The 26,741-nt window shown below is 46.3% G+C and overlaps 1 protein-coding gene across 1 annotated transcript; it reads left to right on the top strand.

Moving 5' to 3' along the window:
* The first annotated feature begins 778 nt into the window (after positions 1-778).
* Positions 779-22,040, top strand: LOC139563487 (golgin subfamily A member 6-like protein 26). The gene is made up of 3 exons (XM_071382196.1): positions 779-802; positions 16,798-17,619; positions 21,792-22,040. Exons 1-3 carry the CDS (start codon positions 779-781, stop codon positions 22,038-22,040), a joined length of 1,095 nt encoding a protein of 364 aa, XP_071238297.1.
* Positions 22,041-26,741: the final 4,701 nt, after the last annotated feature.

Here is a 26,741-nt window from a genome sequence, read left to right as displayed (position 1 = left end):
TAGATATATAATCACCTAGATAACCCACCCTTAATCACACCCCGACCTAACCAACATAGAGAATAAAAAGCTCTCTATGGTCAGGGTGTGACAGTACCACCCCCCAAAGGTGCGGACTCTGACCGCAAAGCCTGACTCAATAGGGCAGGGTCCAGGTAGGCATCTACCGTCGGGGGCGGCTCCGGTACGGGGCGAAGTACCCACTCCGCTCGCGGATACGTCATCTTCAATGGCGGCTCTGGTGCGGGGATCATTGCCGGAAGCTCCGGACCGTGGATCGTCGCCGGAAGAACCAGACCGTGGCTCGTCGCCGGAAGAATCGGACCGCGGATTGTCGCCGGAGGCTCCAGACCGTGGATCGTCGCCGGAGGATCAGGACCGTGGATCGTCGCCGTAGGCACCGGACCGTGGATTGTCGCCAGAGGAACCGGACCGTGGGTCGTCGCCGGGGACTACGGACCGTAGATCGTCGCCAGAGGCTCCGGGCCGTGGCCTGTCATACTGTGGCCTGTCATAAGAAGTTCCGAACTGTGGCCCGTCATAGGAGGTTCCGAACTGTGGCCCGTCATTGGAGGTTCCGGACTGTGGCCCGTCGTTGGAGGTTCCGGACTGTGGCCCGTCGTTGGAGGTTCTGAACTGTGGCCCGTCGTTTGAGGTTCTGGACTGTGAATCATCGCCGGAAGCTCTGGACTGGGAACTGTCGCCGGAAGCTCTGGACTGGGTACTGTCGCCGGAAGCTCTGGACTGGGTACTGCAGCCGGAAGCTCTGGACTGGGAAATGTCGCCGGAAGCTCTGGACTGGGTACTGTCGCCGGAAGCGTGGTACGTGGGGCCGGCACTGGTGGAACCGGGCTGGTGACACACACCTCAGGGTGAGCGCGAGGAGCAGGCACAGGGCGTACTGGACTGTAGAGGCGCACTGGAGGTCTGGAGCGTAGAACTGGCACAACGCATCTGGACAAATGACCACCTTCGCACGGCAAGTGCGGGTAGCTGGCACAGGAATCACTGGGCTGTGAAGGCGCAATGGGGACACAGTACGTAGAGCCGGCGCAGGATGTACTGGACCCTGGAGGCGTACTGGAGACCAGGAGCGCTGAGCCGGCACAACCCGTCCTGGACAGATACCCACTTTAGCACGACAAGTGCGAGGAGCTGGCACAGAACGCACCGGGCTGTGGATGAGCACTGGAGACACAGTGCGTATCACCGCAAAACATGGTGCCTGACCGGTCACATGCTCCCCACGGTGAGTACGGGGAGTTGGCTCTGGTTCAAACCCTGGCTCCACCAACCACCCCGTGTGCCCCCCACCCAAAATGTTTTTAGGCTGCCTCTCGGGCTTCCGTCGTGGCCGTGAACCCCGGTGTCGTCGTTGTTCCTCCCTCGCTGCCTCCGTCTGCTCCCATTTAAGGCGATGCTTTCCGGCCAGGATCTCCTCTCACGTCCAGGATCCCTTACCCTCCAAGATATCCTCCCATGTCCAGGGTCCCTTACCCTCCAGGATCTCTCACGTCCAGGATCCCTTACCGTCCAAGATATCCTCCCATGTCCAGGATATCTGCTTCTCCTGGCCACGCTGCTTGGTCCGTTTGTGGTGGGATCTTCTGTCACGTTCGTTATAATGAGTGGACCAAGATGCAGCGTGGTATGGTTCCATCCTCTTTATTAGGTAATGAAACTCAAAGAAAACAATAAAGCGCAAAACGAAACGTGAAGCTAATGTAGTGCTCGTAGGCAACTATACATAGACAAGATCCCACAAAGCACAATCGGGAAACGGCTGCCTAAATATGATCCCCCATCACATTTATCCCTGTGTTTCCTGTCTCTCTGTGCCAGTGTATTTATCCCTGTGTTTCCTGTCTCTCTGTACCAGTGTATTTATCCCTGTGTTTCCTGTCTCTCTGAACCAGTGTATTTATCCCTGTGTTTCCTGTCTCTCTGTACCAGTGTATTTATCCCTGTGTTTCCTGTCTCTCTGTACCAGTGTATTTATCCCTGTGTTTCCTGTCTCTCTGTGCCAGTGTATTTATCCCTGTGTTTCCTGTCTCTCTGTGCCAGTGTATTTATCCCTGTGTTTCCTGTCTCTCTGTACCAGTGTATTTATCCCTGTGTTTCCTGTCTCTCTGTGCCAGTGTATTTATCCCTGTGTTTCCTGTCTCTCTGTGCCAGTGTATTTATCCCTGTGTTTCCTGTCTCTTTATGCCAGTGTATTTATCCCTGTGTTTCCTGTCTCTTTATGCCAGTGTATTTATCCCTGTGTTTCCTGTCTCTCTGTGCCAGTGTATTTATCCCTGTGTTTCCTGTCTCTCTGTGCCAGTGTATTTATCACTGTGTTCCCTGTCTATCTGTACCAGTGTATTTATCCCTGTGTTTCCTGTCTCTCTGTGGCAGTGTATTTATCCCTGTGTTTCCTGTCTCTATGTGTATTTATCCCTGTGTTTCCTGTCTCTCTGTGCCAGTGTATTTATCCCTGTGTTTCCTGTCTCTCTGTGCCAGTGTATTTATCCCTGTGTTTCCTGTCTCTCTGTACCAGTGTATCTATCCCTGTGTTTCCTGTCTCTCTGTACCAGTGTATCTATCCCTGTGTTTCCTGTCTCTCTGTACCAGTGTATATATCCCTGTGTTTCCTGTCTCTCTGTACCAGTATATTTATCCCTGTGTTTCCTGTCTCTCTGTGCCAGTGTATTTATCCCTGTGTTTCCTGTCTCTCTGTGCCAGTGTATATATATATCCCTGTGTTTCCTGTCTCTCTGTGCCAGTGTATTTATCCCTGTGTTTCCTGTCTCTCTGTACCAGTGTATCTATCCCTGTGTTTCCTGTCTCTCTGTACCAGTGTATATATCCCTGTGTTTCCTGTCTCTCTGTACCAGTATATTTATCCCTGTGTTTCCTGTCTCTCTGTGCCAGTGTATTTATCCCTGTGTTTCCTGTCTCTCTGTGCCAGTGTATATATATATCCCTGTGTTTCCTGTCTCTCTGTGCCAGTGTATTTATCCCTGTGTTTCCTGTCTCTCTGTACCAGTGTATTTATCCCCGTGTTTCCTGTCTCTCTGTGACAGTTTTTGTCTTGTATGTCCAAGCCTACCAGCGGTTTTTCCCGTTTTCCTGCTTTGCCTTTTCTCCTTTTTCTAGTCCTCCCGGTTTTGACCCTTGCCTGTTCTGGACTCTGTACCCACCTGCCTGACCATTCTGCCTGCCCTGACCTCGAGCCTGCCTGCCACTCTGTACCTCCTGGTCTCTGATCTGGTTATGACCTTTTGCCTGTCCAAGACCATTCTCTTGCCTATTCCTTTTGGATTTATTAAACATCTTAAACTCCAACCGTCTGCCTCCGATATCTGCATTTGGGTCTCGCCTAGTGTCATCATACACTGTTACTTTATTTGGTCCCTAGGCACTTACCAAAGTCATTTATTTATTTAACTTAACGTAGACTGCAGTCAACCTTTTTGGTATTTCGTAACAGTTTCCATCTCTGTACAAAGGCATGGTCTTACAGCTATGGAAGAAGGCAACACATTTAATAATAATAATTGAATGGACATACAGTGGGGAGAACAAGTATTTGATACACTGCCGATTTTGCAGGTTTTCCTACTTACAAAGCATGTAGAGGTCTGTAATTTTTATCATAGGTACACTTCAACTATGAGAGACGGAATCTAAAACAAAAATCCAGAAAATCACATTGTATGATTTTTAAGTAATTAATTTGCATTTTATTGCATGACATAAGTATTTGATACATCAGAAAAGCAGAACTTAATATTTGGTACAGAAACCTTTGTTTGCAATTACAGAGATCATACGTTTCCTGTAGTTCTTGACTAGGTTTGCACACACTGCAGCAGGGATTTTGGCCCACTCCTCCCTACAGATCTTCTCCAGATCCTTCAGGTTTCGGGGCTGTCGCTGGGCAATACGGACTTTCAGCTCCCTCCAAAGATTTTCTATTGGGTTCAGGTCTGGAGACTGGCTAGGCCACTCCAGGACCTTGAGATGCTTCTTACGGAGCCACTCCTTAGTTGCCATGGCTGTGTGCTTCGTGTCGTTGTCATGCTGGAAGACCCAGCCACGACCCATCTTCAATGCTCTTACTGAGGGAAGGAGGTTGTTGGCCAAGATCTCGCGATACATGGCCCCATCCATCCTCCCCTCAATACGGTGCAGTCGTCCTGTCCCCATTGCAGAAAAGCATCCCCAAAGAATGATGTTTCCACCTCCATGCTTCACGGTTGGGATGGTGTTCTTGGGGTTGTACTCATACTTCTTCTTCCTCCAAACACGGCGAGTGGAGTTAGACCAAAAAGCTCTATTTTTGTCTCATCAGACCACATGACCTTCTCCCATTCCTCCTCTGGATCATCCAGATGGTCATTGGCAAACTTCAGACGGGCCTGGACATGCACTGGCTTAAGCAGGGGGACCTTGCGTGCGCTGCAGGATTTTAATCCATGACGGCGTAGTGTGTTACTAATGGTTTTCTTTGAGACTGTGGTCCCAGCTCTCTTCAGGTCATTGACCAGGTCCTGCCGTGTAGTTCTGGGCTGATCCCTCACCTTCCTCATGATCATTGATGCCCCACGAGGTGAAATCTTGCATGGAGCCCCAGACCGAGGGTGATTGACCGTCATCTTGAACTTCTTCCATTTTCTAATAATTGCGCCAACAGTTGTTTCCTTCTCACCAAGCTGCTTGCCTATTGTCCTGTAGCCCATCCCAGCCTTGTGCAGGTCTACAATTTTATCCCTGATGTCCTTACACAGCTCTCTGGTCTTGGCCATTGTGGAGAGGTTGGAATCTGTTTGATTGAGTGTGTGGACAGGTGTCTTTTATACAGGTAACGAGTTCAAACAGGTGCAGTTAATACAGGTAATGAGTGGAGAACAGGAGGGCTTCTTAAAGAAAAACTAACAGGTCTGTGAGAGCCGGAATTCTTACTGGTTGGTAGGTGATCAAATACTTATGTCATGCAATAAAATGCAAATTAATTATTTAAAAATCATACAATGTGATTTTCTGGATTTTTGTTTTAGATTCCGTCTCTCATAGTTGAAGTGTACCTATGATAAAAATGACAGACCTCTACATGCTTTGTAAGTAGGAAAACCTGCAAAATCGGCAGTGTATCAAATACTTGTTCTCCCCACTGTACATGGAACTTCTCTAGACACTGAAAGCTCTTTACAGTGTAAGGGGAAACTCACTACCCCACTCTATACAGGGGGAAACTCACTACCCAAACCCCACTCTATACAGGGGGAAACTCACTACCCCACTCTATACAGGGGGAAACTCACTACCCCACTCTATACAGGGGGAAACTCACTACCCCACTCTATACAGGGGGAAACACACTACCCCACTCTATACAGGGGGAAACTCACTACCCCACTCTATACAGGGGGAAACTCACTACCCAAACCCCACTCTATACAGGGGGAAACTCACTACCCAAACCCCACTCTATACAGGGGAAACTCACTACCCAAACCCCACTCTATACAGGGGGAAACTCACTACCCAAACCCCACTCTATACAGGGGGAAACTCACTACCCAAACCCCACTCTATACAGGGGAAACTCACTACCCAAACCCCACTCTATACAGGGGGAAACTCACTACCCAAACCCCACTCTATACAGGGGAAACTCACTACCCTAACCCCACTCTATACAGGGGAAAACTCACTACCCAAACCCCACTCTATACAGGGGGAAACTCACTACCCTAACCCCACTCTATACAGGGGGAAACTCACTACCCAAACCCCACTCTATACAGGGGGAAACTCACTACCCAAACCCCACTCTATACAGGGGGAAACTCACTACCCAAACCCCACTCTATACAGGGGAAACTCACTACCCAAACCCCACTCTATACAGGGGGAAACTCACTACCCAAACCCCACTCTATACAGGGGGAAACTCACTACCCAAACCCCACTCTATACAGGGGGAAACTCACTACCCAAACCCCACTCTATACAGGGGAAACTCACTACCCAAACCCCACTCTATACAGGGGAAACTAACTACCCAAACCCCACTCTATACAGGGGGAAACTCACTACCCAAACCCCACTCTATACAGGGGAAACTCACTACCCAAACCCCACTCTATACAGGGGGAAACTCACTACCCAAACCCCACTCTATACAGGGGGAAACTCACTACCCAAACCCCACTCTATACAGGGGGAAACTCACTACCCAAACCCCACTCTATACAGGGGGAAACTCACTACCCAAACCCCACTCTATACAGGGGAAACTCACTACCCAAACCCCACTCTATACAGGGGGTAACTCACAACACTAACCCAACTCTATACAGGGGTAAATCACAACCCTAACCCCACTCTATACAGGGGAAACTCACCACCCAAACCCCACTCTATACAGGGGGAAACTCACCACCCTAACTCCACTCTATACAGGGGAAACTCACCACCCTAACTCCACTCTATACAGGGGTAACTCACCACCCTAACCCCAGTCTATACAGGGGGAAACTCACTACCCAAACCCCACTCTATACAGGGGGAAACTCACTACCCCACTCTATACAGGGGGAAACTCACTACCCCACTCTATACAGGGGGAAACTCACTACCCCACTCTATACAGGGGGAAACACACTACCCCACTCTATACAGGGGGAAACTCACTACCCCACTCTATACAGGGGGAAACTCACTACCCAAACCCCACTCTATACAGGGGGAAACTCACTACCCAAACCCCACTCTATACAGGGGAAACTCACTACCCAAACCCCACTCTATACAGGGGGAAACTCACTACCCAAACCCCACTCTATACAGGGGGAAACTCACTACCCAAACCCCACTCTATACAGGGGAAACTCACTACCCAAACCCCACTCTATACAGGGGGAAACTCACTACCCAAACCCCACTCTATACAGGGGAAACTCACTACCCTAACCCCACTCTATACAGGGGAAAACTCACTACCCAAACCCCACTCTATACAGGGGGAAACTCACTACCCTAACCCCACTCTATACAGGGGGAAACTCACTACCCAAACCCCACTCTATACAGGGGGAAACTCACTACCCAAACCCCACTCTATACAGGGGGAAACTCACTACCCAAACCCCACTCTATACAGGGGAAACTCACTACCCAAACCCCACTCTATACAGGGGGAAACTCACTACCCAAACCCCACTCTATACAGGGGGAAACTCACTACCCAAACCCCACTCTATACAGGGGGACACTCACTACCCAAACCCCACTCTATACAGGGGAAACTCACCACCCAAACCCCACTCTATACAGGGGCAAACTCACTACCCAAACCCCACTCTATACAGGGGGAAACTCACTACCCAAACCCCACTCTATACAGGGGAAACTCACTACCCAAACCCCACTCTATACAGGGGGAAACTCACTACCCAAACCCCACTCTATACAGGGGGAAACTCACTACCCAAACCCCACTCTATACAGGGGGAAACTCACTACCCAAACCCCACTCTATACAGGGGGAAACTCACTACCCAAACCCCACTCTATACAGGGGAAACTCACTACCCAAACCCCACTCTATACAGGGGGTAACTCACAACACTAACCCAACTCTATACAGGGGTAAATCACAACCCTAACCCCACTCTATACAGGGGAAACTCACCACCCAAACCCCACTCTATACAGGGGGAAACTCACCACCCTAACTCCACTCTATACAGGGGAAACTCACCACCCTAACTCCACTCTATACAGGGGTAACTCACCACCCTAACCCCAGTCTATACAGGGGGAAACTCACCACCCTAACTCCACTCTATACAGGGGAAACTCACCACCCTAACTCCACTCTATACAGGGGAAACTCACCACCCTAACTCCACTCTATACAGGGGAAACTCACCACCCTAACTCCACTCTATACAGGGGACACTCACCACCCTAACCCCACTCTATACAGGGGGAAACTCACCACCCTAACTCCACTCTATACAGGGGAAACTCACCACCCTAACTCCAGTCTATACAGGGGGAAACTCACCACCCTAACTCCACTCTATACAGGGGAAACTCACCACCCTAACTCCACTCTATACAGGGGAAACTCACCACCCTAACTCCAGTCTATACAGGGGGAAACTCACCACCCTAACTCCACTCTATACAGGGGAAACTCACCAAACTAACCCCACTCTATACAGGGGGAAACTCACTACCCAAACCCCACTCTATACAGGGGGAAACTCACTACCCAAACCCCACTCTATACAGGGGAAACTCACCACCCTAACTCCACTCTATACAGGGGAAACTCACCACCCTAACTCCACTCTATACAGGGGAAACTCACCACCCTAACTCCAGTCTATACAGGGGGAAACTCACCACCCTAACTCCACTCTATACAGGGGAAACTCACCACCCTAACTCCACTCTATACAGGGGGAAACTCACCACCCTAACTCCACTCTATACAGGGAGAAACTCACCACCCTAACTCCACTCTATACAGGGGAAACTCACCACCCTAACTCCACTCTATACAGGGGAAACTCACCACCCTAACCCCACTCTATACAGGGGAAACTCACCACCCTAACTCCACTCTATACAGGGGAAACTCACCACCCTAACTCCACTCTATACAGGGGGAAACTCACCACCCTAACTCCAGTCTATACAGGGTAACTCACCACCCTAACTCCACTCTATACAGGGGGAAACTCACCACCCTAACTCCAGTCTATACAGGGGTAACTCACCACCCTAACTCCAGTTTATACAGGGGTAACTCACAACCCTAACTCCAGTCTATACAGGGGTAACTCACCACCCTAACTCCACTCTATACAGGGGAAACTCACCACCCTAACTCCAGTCTATACAGGGGGAAACTCACCACCCTAACTCCACTCTATACAGGGGAAACTCACCACCCTAACCCCACTCTCTACAGGGGAAACTCACAACCTTAACCCCACTCTCTACAGGGGAAACTCACTACCCAAACCCCACTCTATACAGGGGAAACTCACCACCCTAACCCCACTCTCTACAGGGGAACTCACAACCCTAACCCCACTCTCTACAGGGGAAACTCACTACCCTAACCCCACTCTCTACAGGGGAAACTCACTACCCAAACCCCACTCTATACAGGGGAAACTCACCACCCTAACCCCACTCTGTACAGGGGAAACTCATCCCGTTTAAAGTCCCCATCTTCTTCCATTTTATTGAGAAACATTCCAATGTTAGTTAATACTTCAAAGTTATTAAAATGAAATTAATTTAGTAAAAGTGTATAGTATAAATTCCAGTGATGTCTCTTTGAAATGACACCGTTCTTGTTCATTTCAGCAGCATATTTCTCTTTGGATTTTGATTATTGAAGAGTAATGCCAGTCTTTCTTCTACCATTAACCACCTGTGAACATGACTGATGATAATGACAGTGCTGGGACATGTTGTGACAGTGTGTACTGGCTTTTATGATTTTGAGTGTGCTTGTTTGCGTGTTTGAGTGTGTGTGTGTGTGTGTGTGTGTGTGTGTGTGTGTGTGTGTGTGTGTGTGTGTGTGTGTGTGTGTGTGTGTGTGTGTGTGTGTGTGTGTGTGTGTGTGTGTGTGTGTGTGTGTGTGTGTGTGTGTGTGTGTGTGTGTGTGTGTGTGTGTGTGTGTGTGTGTATGTGTGTGTGTGTGTGTGTGTGTTTGTGTGTGTGTGTGTGTGTGTGTGTGTGTGTGTGTTTGTTTGTGTTCCGGAAAGCATGTGGAATCTTTTCCCAAGCCTGTCCCTGTGGAGTCAAATGTCATGATGTCATAATGCAGAGCCTACAGCCTGATCCTGTGTTGAAAGTAGCTGACAGATCATTATTCAGGATTTCATGGGATTTCACATGTTGGTTTAGGACAAATCCATATTACCTTATACTGCCTTAATGTCAGAGAGAGTTTTGTAATTTCTCCACTCCCCTCCCTTCATCTCCTCGCTCGTTGCTTAAAATAAGACATGTGTAAACACAATACGGTAGGTTTAATCAGAAGTGATCTGTCTCTCTCTAACCAGTGTACAGGCTGGGATAGTTATGTGTTTAGATAAGATGAAATTAGAAAAACGTTATTGTCCATTAAGTTTACACAATGGAAATTTGTCTTTGGCGCTTTGGCTTGTTTCCTCATGCAGGCCACCCAGGAGCATAGATATCAACCCATGGGAAGATCTAACACAAGCTATTTACATCCAAGCCTTTCTCTATGGTCTGGTCTGTGAAAGGGGGTTTGAACAGTCCTTTCTCTATGGTCTGGTCTGTGAAAGGGGGTTTGAACAGTCCTTACTCTATGGTCTGGTCTGTGAAAGGGGGTTTGAACAGTCCTTTCTCTATGGTCTGGTCTGTGAAGGGGGTTAGGGTCAGTCCAAAATTGCTTCTTAATTCTGTCATGGAAATACATGTATTTCCTATATTCTAAGTCATTTACGGTTTCCATGCCTTTAGTTTTCCACGTGGACCAAGTTATCGGTGCATTCTGAAAAGCTATCCAAGGATTGCTTTATCAAGGGAATGTTTTATAGGACCTGTTTCATATGATCACTTCTTCGCTCAACATAGCCAGTTCATATGCGTACTCGCTCCGGAATGGGACAAATATTCTTCCTATATATTATTCACTTAAGTTCAATTACATTTTTCTTAATATAACATCATATACAGTGCCTTCATAAAGTATTCACACCCTTTGACTTTTTCCACATTTTATTGTGTTACAAAGTGGGATTCAACTTTTATTAAATTGTCATTTTTTTGTCAAGGATCTACACAAAATATCTCTGAAATTTCAAAGTGTAAGAAAAATTCGAACATTTGTAAAAACATTTTTTAATTTAAATAAAACTACTATATCTTGATTAGATCAGTATTGAATCCTCTGAGTCAATACATTTTAGAATCACCTTTGGCAGCGATTACAGCTGTGAGTCTTTCTGGGTAAATTTCTAAGAGCTTTGCACACCTGGATTGTGCAACATTTGCCCATAATTATTTTCTAAATTCTTCAAGTTCTGTCAAATTGGTTATTGATCATTGCTAGACAATAATTTTCAGGTAGATTTAAGTCAGAACTGTATCTCGGCCACTCAGGAACCTTCATGGTCTTCTTGGTGAGCCTCTCCAGTGTATATTTGGCCATGTGTTTTAGGTTATTGTCCTCCTGAAAGGTGAATTTATCTCCCAATGTCTGGTGGAAAGCAGATTGAACCAGGTTTTCTTCTAGAATTTTGCCGGTGCTTAGCTCATTTCCATTTCTTTTTTATCCAGAAAACCTCCCTAGTCCTTAATGATTACAAGCATACCCATAACATGATCCAGCCACCACTATGATTGCAAATATGGAGAGTGATACTCAGTAATGTGTTGTATTGGATTTGCCCCAAACATAAAAGTGAATTGCTTTGCCAATTTTTCTTTGCAGTATTACTTTAGTGCCTTGTTGCAAACAGGATGCATGTATTCTGTACAGGATTCTTTCTTTTCACTCTGTCAATTAGGGTAGTATTGTGGAGTAACTACAATGTTGTTGATAAATTCTCAGTTTTCTCCTATCACGGCCATTAAACTCTATAACTGTTTTAAAGTTGCCATTGGCCTCCTTGTGAAATCCCTGGGCGGTTTCCTTCCTCTCCGGCAAACTGAGTTAGGAAGGATGCCTGTATCTTTGTAGTGACTGGGTGTATTGATACACCATCCAAAGTGTAAGTTAATAACTTACTTCCCCATGCTCAAAGTGATATTCACTCATCTACCAATCGGTGCCATTCTTTGCGAGGCGTTGGAAAACCTCCCTGTTCTTTGTGGTGGAATCTGTGTTTGAAATTCACTGCTCGCCTGAGTGACCTTCCAGATAATTGTATGTGTGGGGTACAGAGATGAGGTAGTCATTGTCACGTTCGTCATTACGAGGAGATCAAGGCGCAGAGTGATTTGAATACTTTCTTCTTTTATTAACGAAGAACACTTAAACAAACTAACAAAATGAACGTGAAGCTAATCAAACGAGTGCTGACATGCAACTACACATAGACAACTACCCACAAAACCAAAATGGAAAAAGGCAACCTAAATAGGATCCCCAATCAGAGACAACGATAAACAGCTGTCTCTGATTGGGAACCAATTCAGGCCACCATAGACCTACGATATGCCTAGACTTACAAACACCCCTAGACAATACATAAACCCTAGACAATACAAAAAACACGCATATTCACCCTCGTCACACCCTGACCTAACCAAAATAATACAGAAAACATAGAATACTAAGGTCAGGGCGTGACAGTCATTCAGAAATCATAGTAAACACTATTATTGCACACAATAATAGTGCAACTTATTAAGCATTTTTACAGCTGATCTTATTAAGTCTTGCCATAACACAGTGGTTAAATACTTATTGACTCAAGACATTTCAGCTTTTAGTTTTTTTATTAATTTGTAAACATTTAGAAAATCATAGTTCCACTTTGGCGTAGTAGTGGGGTAGTGTTTAGACCAGTGACCCAACATTTGTAACAAAACAAAATGTTGAAAAAGTCAAGCTGTGTGAATATTTTCTGAAGGCACTGTAATTCCACTTTGACATTATGGGGTATTGTGTGTAGGCCAGTGAACAAAAAAGCAATCCCTATGTAATCTATTTGTCACGCCCTGACCTTAGAGAGCCATTTTATTTCTCTATTTGGTTAGGTCAGGGTGTGATTTGGGGTGGGCATTCTATGTTGTCTATTTCTTTGTTTTTGGCCGAGTATGGTTCCCAATCAGAGGCAGCTGTCTACCGTTGTCTCTGATTGGGAATCATACTTAGGCAGCCCTTTTTCCCACTTTCTTTTGTGGGATCTTGTCTTTTTGTGTTGCACATGTTTGCACTCCTAGCTTTACGTTCGTTGAGTTGTTTTTTTGGTGGAACATTTCATTAAAGAAAATGTACGCCTACCACGCTGCACCTTGGTTCATTTATGACAGGGAGTTTGAGGACAGCGAGCGTAACACTATTTTTAAATTCAGACTGTAACACAACAAAACGTTGAAAAAGCCAAGGGGCGTGAATACTTTCCGAAGGCACTGTAATATAAAATAATGGCACGGGACTTATAAGCATATCTTGTCTGCTAAATGAACAAGCCTACAGCCTATGGCACGGAGCATAGCCAGATAACATTCAGCAAGACCAACTCAAGTTCTGAATTGTCCTCATATCATAATGTTTCTTTAGACCTGCCTAAAAGAGATAATATATTCATTGTGATGGTGTATATTCAATTGATTTATTAGACTTTTTAAATACAAAAATGTTCAAAAGGCATCAGCTGCTTTTTATGTGTCTTTGTAATGTGTGGAGACCTAGAGACGCTAAACGTGTTAATTAACGGTCAAACGTGATTATGCTAATTACCATAAGACCGGCAGTCTTTCGCATAACAACAAAGTGTCTGACAAAATGTCATGGCCACCACAGCCCTATAGTATGTTTCAGTGTGTATGTGCTTTTCTGCATAGCACTACTGCAACTCAGTATGCAGCCCCTTAATGAGAGGAAGCAGGTTTGTTATAATGTTAGTAAAACTATGTAGCCCCTTAATGAGAGGAAGCAGGTTTGTTATGATGTTAGTAAAACTAGTAGTTTCATGTGATAGAGATGAAAATATCCATTAGAAATGTAGAAAGAGTGGAGATATCACGATGCAACACATTTTAAAAAGTGTTTCATTGTTTTTATCCCCCATATATATTTTTTATAAATCGATATATATTATATATTTTCCTTTATTATTTCCCCCTAACCCTTCCACCCCTCCCTTAATTGGAGTAAACTAATGGACAACAACACTTAGGGTTCTGCTTCCAGTTTATACATACTAAATACGTTTTACGGACACAGAATATTTGACGTTAGTTATCTTTTGTTTGTTTTTAGTCCCATCCTTCAGCTCCCCTCAACCCCTCCAATCTATCTCTGAAGCACAAGCAGTTGTGACTTCTATTTGCCATCTTTTCTTCAACTGTGCTATCTCTGAACCCCTCCCATCTATCTCTGACCACCATCCAGTCCCATCCTTCAGCTTCCCTCAACCCCTCCCATCTATCTCTGAAGACCATCTAGTCCCATCCTTCAGCTACCCTCAACCCCTCCCATCTATCCTCAACGTCTCCCATCTATCTCTGAAGACCATCCAGTATTGATTTCCAGCTGCCATCTTTTCTTCAACTGTGCTGTCGTGTTTCACAAAAGTTCTGAGCCTTTCTATTCTCGTAGTTTCTACAGATTGTAAATTCAAGATAAACATTTTTGCTAAGAGTATTATTATGTTATTGATCGATTGACTATGACTTTTCAGATCACCTAGCAGTGCTATTTGCAGAGTTAATTCCAGGTAAATGTTGCAATTCTTCAGCCTATCCTTGAACCTGTGAATAAAAACAAGCTACATATGAACAATACCAAAACAAACAAGCTAGGCACACCTGTATTTGGGGAGTTACTCCCATTCTTCTTTGCAGATCCTCTCAAGCTCCGTCAGGTCTAAATCGTATGTCTCTTCACAGCAAAATCTGCATTCGGAAAGTATTCAGATGCTTAGATTTTTTTTCCACATTTTCTTATTAAGTTACAGCCTTATTCTAAAATGGAATAAATATTTTTTTTCCCTCATCAATCTACAATACCTCATAATGACAAAACAAAACAGGTTTTTAGATATTTTTGCCAAGTCATTACAACAACAAAAAAACTGAAATATCACAATTACATAAGTATTCAGACCCTTTACTCAGTACTTCGTTGGAGCATCTTTGACAGCAATTAAAGCCTTGAGTCTTCTTGGGTATGACCTACAAGCTTGGCACACCTGTAATTGGGGAGGTACTCCCATTCTTCTTTGCAGATACTCTCAAGCTCCGTCAGGTTGGATGGGGAGCATTGCTGCACAGCTATTTTCAGGTATTTCCAGAGATGTTCGATCGGGTTCAAGTCCGGGCTCTGGCTGGGTCACTCAAGGACATTCCGAGACTTGTCTCGAAGCCACTCCTGCGTTATCTTGGCTGTGTGCTTATGGTCGTTGTCCTGTTGGAAGGTGAACCTTCGCCCCAGTCTGAGGTCCTGAGTGCTCTGGAGCAGGTTTTCATCAAGGATCTCTCTGTACTTTGCTCCGTTCATCTTTCCATCGATCCTGACTAGTCTCCCAGTCCCTGCCGCTGAAAACCATCCCCAAAGCATGATGCTGCCACCACCGTGCTTCACCGTAGGGATGGTGCCAGGTTTCCTCCAGACGTGATCCTTGGCATTCAGGCCAAAGAATTCCATCTTGGTTTCATCAGACCAGAGAATTTTGTTTCTCATGGCCTGAGAGTCTTTAAGTGCCTTTTGCCTAACTTGTCATGTGCCCATCCGTCTGGTCACTTTACCATAAAGGCCTGATTGGGGGAGTGCTGCAGAGATGGTTGTCCTCCTGGAAGGCTCTCCCATCTCCACAGAGGAACTCCAGAGCTCTGTCAGAGTGACCATCGGGTTCTTCGTCACCTCCTTAACCAAGGCCCTTCTCCCACGATTGCTCATTTTGGCTGGATGGCCAGCTCTATGAAGAGTCTTGGTGGTTCCAAACTTCTTCCATTTAAGAATGATGGAGGCCACTGTGTTCATGGGGACCTTCAACGCTGCAAAAAAAGTTGCTACCCTTCCCCAGATCTGTGCCTTGAAACAATCCTGTCTCGGAGCTCTACGGACAATTCCTTTGACATCATGGCTTGGTTTTTGCTCTGACATGTACTGTCAACTGTGGTACCTTATATAGACAGGTTTGTGCCTTTCCAAATCATGTCCAAAAATAATAGCTAAAGTTAGTGCGCTAGCTAGCTAATGTTAGCCAACTTTTGGCTAGCTCATGGTACAATGGTACATCATCAAATTGACTTCTGTTGAAACAAGACAAAACAAGCTCTAGCTCTAGCTAGAGGCTAGCTAGAGCTGAACTGGCTGTGGTGGCTACTAGCTAGCAATCTACCTGCTAATAGATCATTCACTTCAGTGGAGAGGGGATGATACATTAGCTAACATAACATGTCACTTACACTTCTAGCTCAGCACTGGGAATAAAAATGTTTCTCTCAAACAGCAGTTACCTTGCAAACTAGATCAGTCAACTAAAGAGTAGCAAGTTTCTGCTCTGCTTGCTTTTACAACTCGGAGAAAAAGCGCAACACAGACAGACATCAGCTGCCTCATTTCTCCCATGCTGTTCCTATACACTAGCTTTTGAGAACCAGTCAGCCTTACCGCACACTCTTTGGTGTCCGTGTGGTCCTACATTCAGCCGTCTAAAACCGTGAAACAGCCTACCCAGGCGTCTGCATGGTCCTGAAGCACACCAGTTCCCACCTTTTGTATCACAGTGCAGTAATAAAACTGGGGGGGACAAAAAATGAAATTTTTGAATGTGGCTGGGGGTTCATGTCCCCCCCGCCCCCAGTGAAAGTTGCGCCCCTGGTTTTCCCACAGGCTCAGACTCCCACTACCAACCAAGCAAGAGTCTCTTCAGGAACATCAATGCAAAGGGCTTGATAAGAAACTTTTGTTCATACAGAATGGAAGTATTTTCCTTTTTCCTGATTAAAATTAACATACAATTACATTGAGTTCGAATCAATTCTATGAAAACTTGCTGACAAGTATTTGTTTACGCTCATACAGTATTCATATATATTTTTTATGAATTATTCAAGTCGAGTCCCAAGTAGAACGGGTTCAAGTCTCGAGTCGAGTTTCAAGTAGAACGGGTCGAGTCTCGAGTCAAGTTTCAAGTAGAACAGGTCGAGTCTCAAGTCGAGTCCCAAGAAGAACGGGTCAAGTCTCGAGTCAAGTTTCAAGTAGAACAGGTCGAGTCTCAAGTCGAGTCCCAAGAAGAACGGGTCAAGTCTCGAGTCAAGTTTCAAGTAGATCGGGTCGAGTCTCAAGTCGAGTCCCAAGAAGAACGGGTCAAGTCTCGAGTCAAGTTTCAAGTAGAACAGGTCGAGTCTCAAGTCGAGTCCCAAGAAGAACGGGTCAAGTCTCGAGTCAAGTTTCAAGTAGAACAGGTCGAGTCTCAAGTCGAGTCCCAAGTAGAACGGGTCAAGTCTCGAGTCAAGTTTCAAGTAGAACAGGTCGAGTCTCAAGTCGAGTCCCAAGAAGAACGGGTCAAGTCTCGAGTCAAGTTTCAAGTAGAACAGGTCGAGTCTCAAGTCGAGTCCCAAGTAGAACGGGTCAAGTCTCGAGTCAAGTTTCAAGTAGAACAGGTCGAGTCTCAAGTCGAGTTTCAAGTAGAACGGGTCGAGTCTCAAGTCGAGTTTCAAGTAGAACGGGTCGAGTCTCGAGTCGAGTTTCAAGAAGAACGGGTCAAGTCTCGAGTCAAGTTTCAAGTAGAACAGGTCGAGTCTCAAGTCGAGTCCCAAGTAGAACGGGTCAAGTCTCGAGTCAAGTTTCAAGTAGAACAGGTCGAGTCTCAAGTCGAGTTTCAAGTAGAACAGGTCGAGTCTCAAGTCGAGTCCCAAGAAGAACGGGTCAAGTCTCGAGTCAAGTTTCAAGTAGAACAGGTCGAGTCTCAAGTCGAGTCCCAAGAAGAACGGGTCAAGTCTCGAGTCAAGTCAAAGTCGTGTATTCTAAGAGCAAGTCAAGTCGAGATACAAGTTTATTTCTTCAGTCAAGTCACGGAGACTGTGCCACAAAATGAGTGACAAAACATTACAAATCCTGGCCAAATAATTTCAAGTCAAAGTCAAGTCACGAGTCTTGAGGCTCCAAGCCCAAGCTAAATGATGCTATTGTTAGATTTCTTTGAGTACAAAACAGACTGAATAAAGAAAATGTTAGCAAGCTAGCTAAGTAGCCGTAGCTAGCTTGAACATTGAACACACAAGGTTTACCAGCTAACGTAGCTAGCAGGCTAAAAACGGAACACTTCTCTCCTCTCTCCTCTCTCCTCTCCCCTCTCCTCTCTCCTCTCTCTCCTCTCTCCTCTCTCCTCTCCTCTCCTCTCTCCCCTCTCCCCTCTCCTCTGTGCTCTCTCCTCTCTCCTCTCTCCTCTCCTCTCTCCTCTCCTCTCTCCCCTCTCCTCTCTCCTCTCCTCTCTCCTCTCCTCTCTCCTCTCCTCTCTCCTCTCTCCTTTTCATATTTTGGATGAACTGGCTTGTTGTATGTGACTTGACAATCTGCTTATTATAGTGAGCATCTGTTTAAATGTCAGCCATCAGTGCTGGTCATCACCCTGTATAGGCCTCCAAAGCACTGCCCCACTTCCTTTACTGATTTCTCTGAACACACACACACACACACACACACACACACACACACACACACACACACACACACACACACACACACACACACACACACACACACACACACACACACACACACACACACACACACACACACACACACACACACACACACACACACACACTAATGAGTCATTGAATATAAATCAAATATTTGAATATGAGTCAAACAATGCCACAGCCAGCACACACACACACACACACACACACACACACACACACACACACACACACACACACACACACACACACACACACACACACACACACACACACACACACACACACACACACACACACACACACACACACACACACAGCTCATCCCTCCCGCATATTACAAATTATATACCACTCCTCTTGCCCCGTGCCCAGAGAGCCTAGTACCTCCCCCTGGTCACCTTGTTCAGGTCACGCACACACACACACACACACACACACACAGAAGTTACCTGTGTCTGAGTTGCAATGTACTCACTGCTCCCATCTGGTTGAATGTGACCACACCCCCAACCTGCCAATCATACACACCCAGGTATGTCAGAAATGCAACAAGTGTCTTTTCCTGCTGCGGTGCGATGTGGTGTGTGTGTGTGTGTTTGCATGTCTGAAGTTGGTTAAAGCAGAGGTGTATGTCTGATGTCCTACTAACCAATGTGTTAGTTTCTAGTGGACTGGATTTAGCTAGTGGACTGGATTTAGCTAGTGGACTGGATCTATCTAGAGGACTGGATCTATCTAGTGGACTGGATCCATCTAGCGAACTATGGACTGGATGATATTCTGGAATGTTGAATTCTAGATTCTACAGTCAGTGTTCTCTCTCACACACCTCAATCAGGTTTGTGATTACTCACATCTAACACCATGATGACTGACAACCTGGCTATGTGTGTGTTGAGGATGAGAGAGAGAGAGAGAGAGAGAGAGAGAGAGAGAGAGAGAGAGAGAGAGAGAGAGAGAGAGAGAGAGAGAGAGAGAGAGAGAGAGAGAGAGAGAGTGCCATCTACATGTATTCCTGTCCCTGAAGTTGTTAATGAACACTGTCAGCCCTAGGAAAGCATCACCAGGGTCAGCGCTAGGAAAGCATCACCAGGGTCAGCGCTAGGAAAGCATCACCTGGGTCAGCCCTAGGAAAGCATCACCAGGGTCAGCCCTAGGAAAGCATCACCAGGGTCAGCGCTAGGAAAGCATCACCAGGGTCAGCCCTAGGAAAGCATCACCAGGGTCAGCCCTAGGAAAGCATCACCAGGGTCAGCGCTAGGAAAGCATCACCAGGGTCAGCCCTAGGAAAGCATCACCAGGGTCAGCCCTAGGAAATGGCTGCCTGTTTCTTTAAGACTAATGAGCCACTTAAGGAATGCTTCAGCTCCCTTCTGACTTCAGTGGCCATACCTCACCTCCCACTGCAACCTATGCAGTCTCCTTCCTCCTGAAGTGTGCACTCGTTCACTAACTCCCACAAATCTAAAAGCGTTGATAGTTGGTAGAAAAAAAATAGGCTAGTGGGAGTTTCCACCATATTTCTTGTACCGGCCATTTCCTTTTAATTCATTGAAGGGAAGTGAACAAGAGCACACTTTAGGAGGAAGGAGAGATACTTGGGCCACAGACAATGACTGTTTTCTAAGGGGATCATCAGGACACGCTGCTGGACTCCTCCAGGAAACGGTTCAATGTTAAGTGGAGAGTATTGAGTATTTGTCCATCTCGGTGTCAAAGCCCCACTATTTAGCCAGCTAATGGCTAGTACACTTAATCACACACCTTTTTAGAGGTAGCACTTGCATGCAGGGGAATACAGGAGGTCAGGGGAAGAGAAGGGGTTTAATGATGGGAAGAGATGGGGAAGAGAAGGGTGTTAGTGAGGGGAGAGGATGGGGGAGAAGGGGAGTGAGAGGTAGAGGGGGAGAGAGGGGGTTTAGTGATGGGAAGAGATGGGGAAGAGAAGGGTGTTAGTGAGGGGAGAGGATGGGGGAGAAGGGGAGTGAGGGGTAGAGGGGGAGAGAGGGGGTTTAGTGAGGCGAGAGGGTGGGGGAGAAGGGGAGTGAGGGGTAGAGGGGGAGAGAGGGGGTTTAGTGATGGGAAGAGATGGGGAAGAGAAGGGTGTTAGTGAGGGGAGAGGATGGGGGAGAAGGGGAGTGAGAGGTGAGAGGTAGAGGGGAAGAGTGGGGGTTAGTGAAGGGAGGAGATGGGGGAGGGAGGGCGAGAGGGGCGGTAGTGAGGGGAGGAAATGGGGAGAGGGGGGTTAGTGAGGGGAGGAGATGGGGAGAGGGGGAGTGAGGAGGAGAGAGGGGGAGAGATGGTGTTATAACTTAAAAGCAGGTCTGACATGTATTGGGGTGCAAAATTGAATAGAAAAATCTTAAAATTAATTCTAAATCCCACAGGCAGCCAGTGGAGAGACTTTAAAACAGGTGTAATGTGTCCTCTCCGTCTGATCTTGGTCAGTACTCGTTCTGCAGCATTCTGTATGTTTTGCAGTTGACCAATGGCTTTCTTGGGTAGACCAGACAGGAGAGCATTACAGTAGTCAAGCATGCTTGTAATAAATACATGGATGAATCTCTCTGTATCAGCCTGAGATAGAAAGGGCCATAACTTTGGCAATGTTCCTCAGCTGGTAAAAAAAAGCTATTTTGTTCACATTCTTATTGTGTGATTCGAAATTGAATTCAGAATCTAAAATGACACATCGGTTTTTGACCTGGTGTTCTATTTGTATTGTCTGTGCTTTGGCTCCAACAATAAGTACCTCGGTCTCGTCTTGATTTAGCTAGAGGAAGTTGTAAGCCATCCAATTATTTAAATCACTAATACAGTCTAATACTAACTAATAACCTCTGGTGATACAGAAATGCAAAGTTGTGTATTGTCTGCTTAGCAGTGAAAATCAATGCCCGTGCTTTCTGATAACACTGCCAAAGGGTAACACATATAAACTGAACAGTACCGGATCCCAAATCGAACCTTGGGGACCGCCACGTGATATCTATTTTCACTGAGTTATGTTTACCAATGTTGACAAAAAACTCTTGACTGGTTAAATAGGTCCTAAACCAATTTAGAACTGGACCTGAGAGGCCAACCCACCTGTCCTGGACCGGAGAGGCCAACCCACCTCTCCTGGACCGGAGAGGCCAACCCACCTCTCCTGGACCGGAGAGGCCAACCCATCTCTCCTGGACCGGAGAGGCCAACCCACCTCTCCTGGACCGGAGAGGACAACCCACCTCTCCTGGACCGGAGAGTCCAACCCACCTCTCCTGGACCGGAGAGGCCAACCCACCTCTCCTGGACCGGAGAGCCCAACCCACCTCTCCTGGACCGGAGAGGCCAACCCACCTCTCCTGGACCTGAGAGCCCAACCCACCTCTCCTGGACCGGAGAGGCCAACCCACCTCTCCTGGACCTGAGAGGCCAACCAACCTCTCCTGGACCGGAGAGACCAACCCACCTCTCCTGGACCGGAGAGGCCAACCCACCTCTCCTGGACCGGAGAGGACAACCCACCTCTCCTGGACCTGAGAGCCCAACCCACCTCTCCTGGACCTGAGAGCCCAACCCACCTCTCCTGGACCGGAGAGGCCAACCCACCTCTCCTGGACCTGAGAGCCCAACCCACCTCTCCTGGACCGGAGAGGCCAACCCACCTCTCCTGGACCTGAGAGGCCAACCAACCTCTCCTGGACCGGAGAGGCCAACCCATCTCTCCTGGACCTGAGAGCCCAACCCACCTCTCCTGGACCGGAGAGGACAACCCACCTCTCCTGGACCGGAGAGGACAACCCACCTCTCCTGGACCTGAGAGCCCAACCCACCTCTCCTGGACCGGAGAGACCAACCCACCTCTCCAGTCTGTCCAGAAGGACATCTTGGTTAACAGTGTCGAATGCAGCACTTAAATTCAAGAGTACACGGATAGAGAGCTGTTTGACATCTGTGTTGGCTCTAGGATCATATACCACTTTAACTAAGGCTGTCTCTGTGCTGTAGTGGGCACAGAAAACCAGATTAGATTTTTTGGGGAGGAAGTAATTTATCGGGTAAATCACCATCCAATAAATGACTGGGAGTTTATATATGGAGTGTGCGACTGTCTTTAGTTTTTATAGTTGATAGTTTATTCGCCATGAGTCAGCACCTCCACACAAAATAGTTAGTTAGTATAGATAGTTTCTGGGTGTGCTCCAGCTCATGTTTTTTATTCTTGGAGTCTTTGTCAACATGAATATTAAAATCGCCCAACATAATGATCTGATCACAGTTCTCAAGGACAATAGACAATAGTTCAGAGAAATCAGTAAAGGAAGTGGGGCAGTGCTTTGGAGGCCTATACAGGGTGATGGCCAGCACTGGTGGCTGACATTTAAACAGTATAGCATGATGCTCACAATACCCAAAGTCGCCAAACGGAATGTCCTTACAGCTGAGAGCATTAGTAAGAGTAAAGGCTGTCCCCCCACCCTTTTTTCCTTTTCTGATACAGTATGAAAAGCTGTAGTCCGTGGAGGGGGGGGGGGGGGCTTCAATAAGAGCAGCATTACAGTCTGAAGACAGCCATGTTTCAGTGAGAGATGTGTAATCAACTTTGCGCTCAGTAATGAGGTCATTCACGAGAAAGGTTTTACCAGTGATTGCTCTAACATTTAAAAGCGGCATATTCAATGACTGTGGGCCCCTGGGGCATCTGCCTCGAGGTAACCAATGGATTATTAACAACAAAATTATTAACATCACAAGCAAATTCTCTGACAGTCTCCAATCTATCAGAATTGTAGGATATGACAGTTTATATAAACTCACTAGAAGGCAGAGTTAGAGGAACATAAATTAGGTTACTCACAATAACCATAGTGCCATTTCTACAGGAGCTGATATGCTTTCCAAGTCCTCTGTTGCTCATACGGACAGGGAGGACTGGAGCCCTACTAGACCCTGTCCGTCAGTCTCTTAAACAGTTTGATGTTGTTGGAAGTAATCCTGGAACCCCATGCGGTTAGTGTGAATCTCATCTCTTTTCTGCTGGTTGCACGCACAGCAAATAACATCACGAGCACATTTTGTGACAGTCTCCAATCTATCAAGGCAGAAGGGTCTCTATCATAAACGGAGACAGTCAGCTGAAATGTTCCGAAGCCTTTCGATAGCACGGGAGGGGGCCACAGATCATTATTATCTTTCCTGTGCTAGTAAGGGTGTTTCAAAATAAATTGTAGTCCTCCCTCAGATGACAATAGACCTTGATCGGTCCACAGACCGTCGACAGGCCAAAATCTTTCACCATCGACCTGCCCACAATGATGGTGCTTGGGATGGAATCTGATGAGGCAGGAAGACGGGGAGTGGGATGGGACTGCTTCGGGCCGTGGGGATCGAGACTTCGAACCAGGCTAGGCTAACTCTTTGCACCAGCAGCAGCGGATGGCGTCGGAAACCCCCGGAATGGTGGAAGATGGCCCGAGACCCTTCTGCCTTGAGTCAGAGACCTGCTGAACTGTGGTGACCAGACGGCCTCCCCAATCTCCTACGCCTTGCGATTGTCCAGTCTCCCATGGGCTGCGGAGCTGAACTGAACATCTCTCCGTTGGATTGGGACAAATCAACTCATCAACCCCGACTCATCGACACCTTTGCTATAAGGAGGCATTTATAACTGAGAAACGGTTTGCTTAGGCTACATTATTATACTGTTATTTCAACAAGGAACACAGACTGAGACCGAGGTCTCTTTAACAGCTGGGCCCTGCGTATACATGTTTACACATACAGTTTAGGTACAATGATAAAAAAATTATACAAGACAAAACAAAACGATCACAGATAACACAAAAACAATACAGCAGCAGATTGTTACATTTACACACAGGTTATTCCCCTAACAGAACAAGAACCTGCATTACCCGAAGCAGTTACAAGCAAAACAAAAATAAAAATCCTCCAATAAATGTTTAAAATGGGCAACAGGGGGACAAGAGTCTCAATTTTAAGTTTAGTCTGCAGGCTATTCAAATCAAATCAAATTTATTTTATATAGCCCTTCGTACATCAGCTAATATCTCGAAGTGCTGTACAGAAACCCAGCCTAAAACCCCAAACAGCAAGCAATGCAGGTGTAGAAGCACCTTATTCCATAGGCAAGGAGCGTAACAGGAAAAGGCAGCCATACCCAACTCTGTGGAGATCACATGGGCCTCAAGTGTAATCCATGTTGAGACCTGGTTTTAGGAATTATAATTCTAATGTTGATGAGTGATGATAAATAAGAAGGTAGTTTATTCAGAAGTGCTTTATAGACAAACACGAGAGCATGTTGTTCTCGTCTCACGGACAGCGAAGTCCAACCCACATTATGATATAAAACACAGTGGTGAGTTCTGTAGCACCCGTAATAAACCTAAGTGCGCAATGATAAGTAGCATCCAGCGATTTAAGTGTTGATGCCGTAGCATGTAAATAATATCCCCATAATCTATAAGAGACATAAAAGTAGCTTGCACAATTTGTCTTCTATTTGTAGAGGACAAACATGTCCTGTTTCTATAGAGGAAGCCTAGCTTGATTTTTAGCTGTTGACAAAGTTCGTCAACATGCATTTTAAAAGACAGGGATATGGTTGGATGATAAACTAAGTATTTATATGCAGAGACCTGATTAATTCGAGAGCAATCTAAGCTCGTAAGTGCAAGTGTATTTTCAAACAACTTTTTGAATCTATTAAAAATCATAAAATGTGTTTCCTTTGCATTTAAAACAAGTTTCAGCTGTATAAAATACCCTTGTAATATCTTAAACAGGTGGGCTATCACTGCTTACGTTAGCCTGCTCAATTTTCATGACGGCTAGCAGCTAACTGCTACTTAACAGGAATCCAGATCACAAATTTGCAGTCCCAGCCGTAAAGGCTAACCGCATCGAGGAATCCGTAGCAATAAAAACCTTAGCGATGATTTAAAAACTATTCAATGAAAATGATTTCATGAAAAAAACAAATTGAGATTAGCCAGTAAGTAAGTACACTGTTCTGTTGCTCACTCTGATGACATCGTGGTCAGTTCTCTGGACCTCCAACACCCGCATCTGGTCTCTCATTCAAGGCTTCACCAGACCCAACCCTGCTTAGCTTCTGAGGCTTCACCAGACCCAACCCTGCTTAGCCCCAGAGGTTTCACCAGACCCAACCCTGCTTAGCCCCAGAGGCTTCACCAGACCCAACACTGCTTAGCCTCAGAGGCTTCACCAGACCCAACCCTGCTTAGCTTCTGAGGCTTCACCAGACTCAACCCTGCTTAGCGTCTGAGGCGAGCGAGCAGTGGGATTTAGGGTGCTATGGCTGCTGGCTGCTACCAGGGCTGACATGGCAATAGTGTTCATTTCCCAGCTATGGTCTGCCCTGCCCTCTCCCTGTGACAGGCTGATGTCTACATGTGTGTGTGTTAGCGTTGGCACAAACCCAGCCCTACCGTCAGACCAGCTCTGCTGCAGTTTTGGCACTGCAGCTTGTGGGAGTTCCCTTCAGTGACAGAGGGTGCTCACCCACACACACACACACACACACACACACACACACACACACACACACACACACACACACACACACACACACACACACACACACACACACACACACACACACACACACACACACACACAAACACACAAACACACACACACACACACAGAGGCAACATGAGCCGATGTTGCTAGCCAGGAATCAGCCCACGCTGTAGACGTAGACAGTTTCTAGTGTGATCAGGTGCCTTCGCATCCCATCAGTATCTATGGAAACATCACATCTACGTGTGTGTGTGTGTGTGTTCCTGGATACTTTCCCTGAGATGTGATGGTATAGCGTAAAGGCCAGCGGTGGCCCTAATGCTGTGTAGACATGCAATGTTTAAAAGTCAGATTTTGTGATCAGAAGATTAAGTACAGTAGAGAATCAGGGAACAGGAAGTGTCAACTGTCAATGTATGAGAGGGCCTGTCGAGACGGTTCATACTTCTCTTTGGCGTCGTTTACATATTTATTAACATTTTAGTTAATTAGCAGACGTTCTTATCCAGAGTGACTTAGAGGAGCAATTAGGGTTAAGTGCCTTGCTCAAGGGCACATCGGCAGACTTTTCAACGAGTCGTTTCTCTCCCACTCATTCCCCCTCTCTTTCCCTCTCTCTTCTCTCATTCTTGGCAGGCCTCCTCCCCTCACACGCGATGCCCTTTGATGTGTCAGACACTGTGTTTGTGCGTGTGTGACAGGTTATATTGTAGAAAGGGTTTGGGGTGTGAGAGGATAATTGTATGTTTGTATTGAAGTCTGAGTGTTTTCTGATTGTTACCAGCGTGCCTGGGCGCATAGCTTAACACAGC

The sequence above is a fragment of the Salvelinus alpinus genome, chromosome 34 (genome assembly GCF_045679555.1).
Source record: "Salvelinus alpinus chromosome 34, SLU_Salpinus.1, whole genome shotgun sequence".
NCBI classification, from domain to species: domain Eukaryota; kingdom Metazoa; phylum Chordata; class Actinopteri; order Salmoniformes; family Salmonidae; genus Salvelinus; species Salvelinus alpinus.
The sequence above is the reverse complement of the archived record's forward strand: the minus strand, read 5'-3'. Positions and strand labels throughout refer to the sequence as shown.

Excerpts from the sequence above, each read along its gene's own strand:
- LOC139563487 (XM_071382196.1), top strand. The coding sequence starts at position 779 with ATGTCGCCGGAAGCTCTGGACTGG. Across the intron at positions 803-16,797 it reads CGCCGGAAGCTCTGGACTGG|AACGGGTTCAAGTCTCGAGT; the intron begins GTACTGTCGCCG and ends AGTCCCAAGTAG. Across the intron at positions 17,620-21,791 it reads AGTCTCGAGTCAAGTTTCAA|GCCAACCAACCTCTCCTGGA; the intron begins GTAGAACAGGTC and ends TGGACCTGAGAG.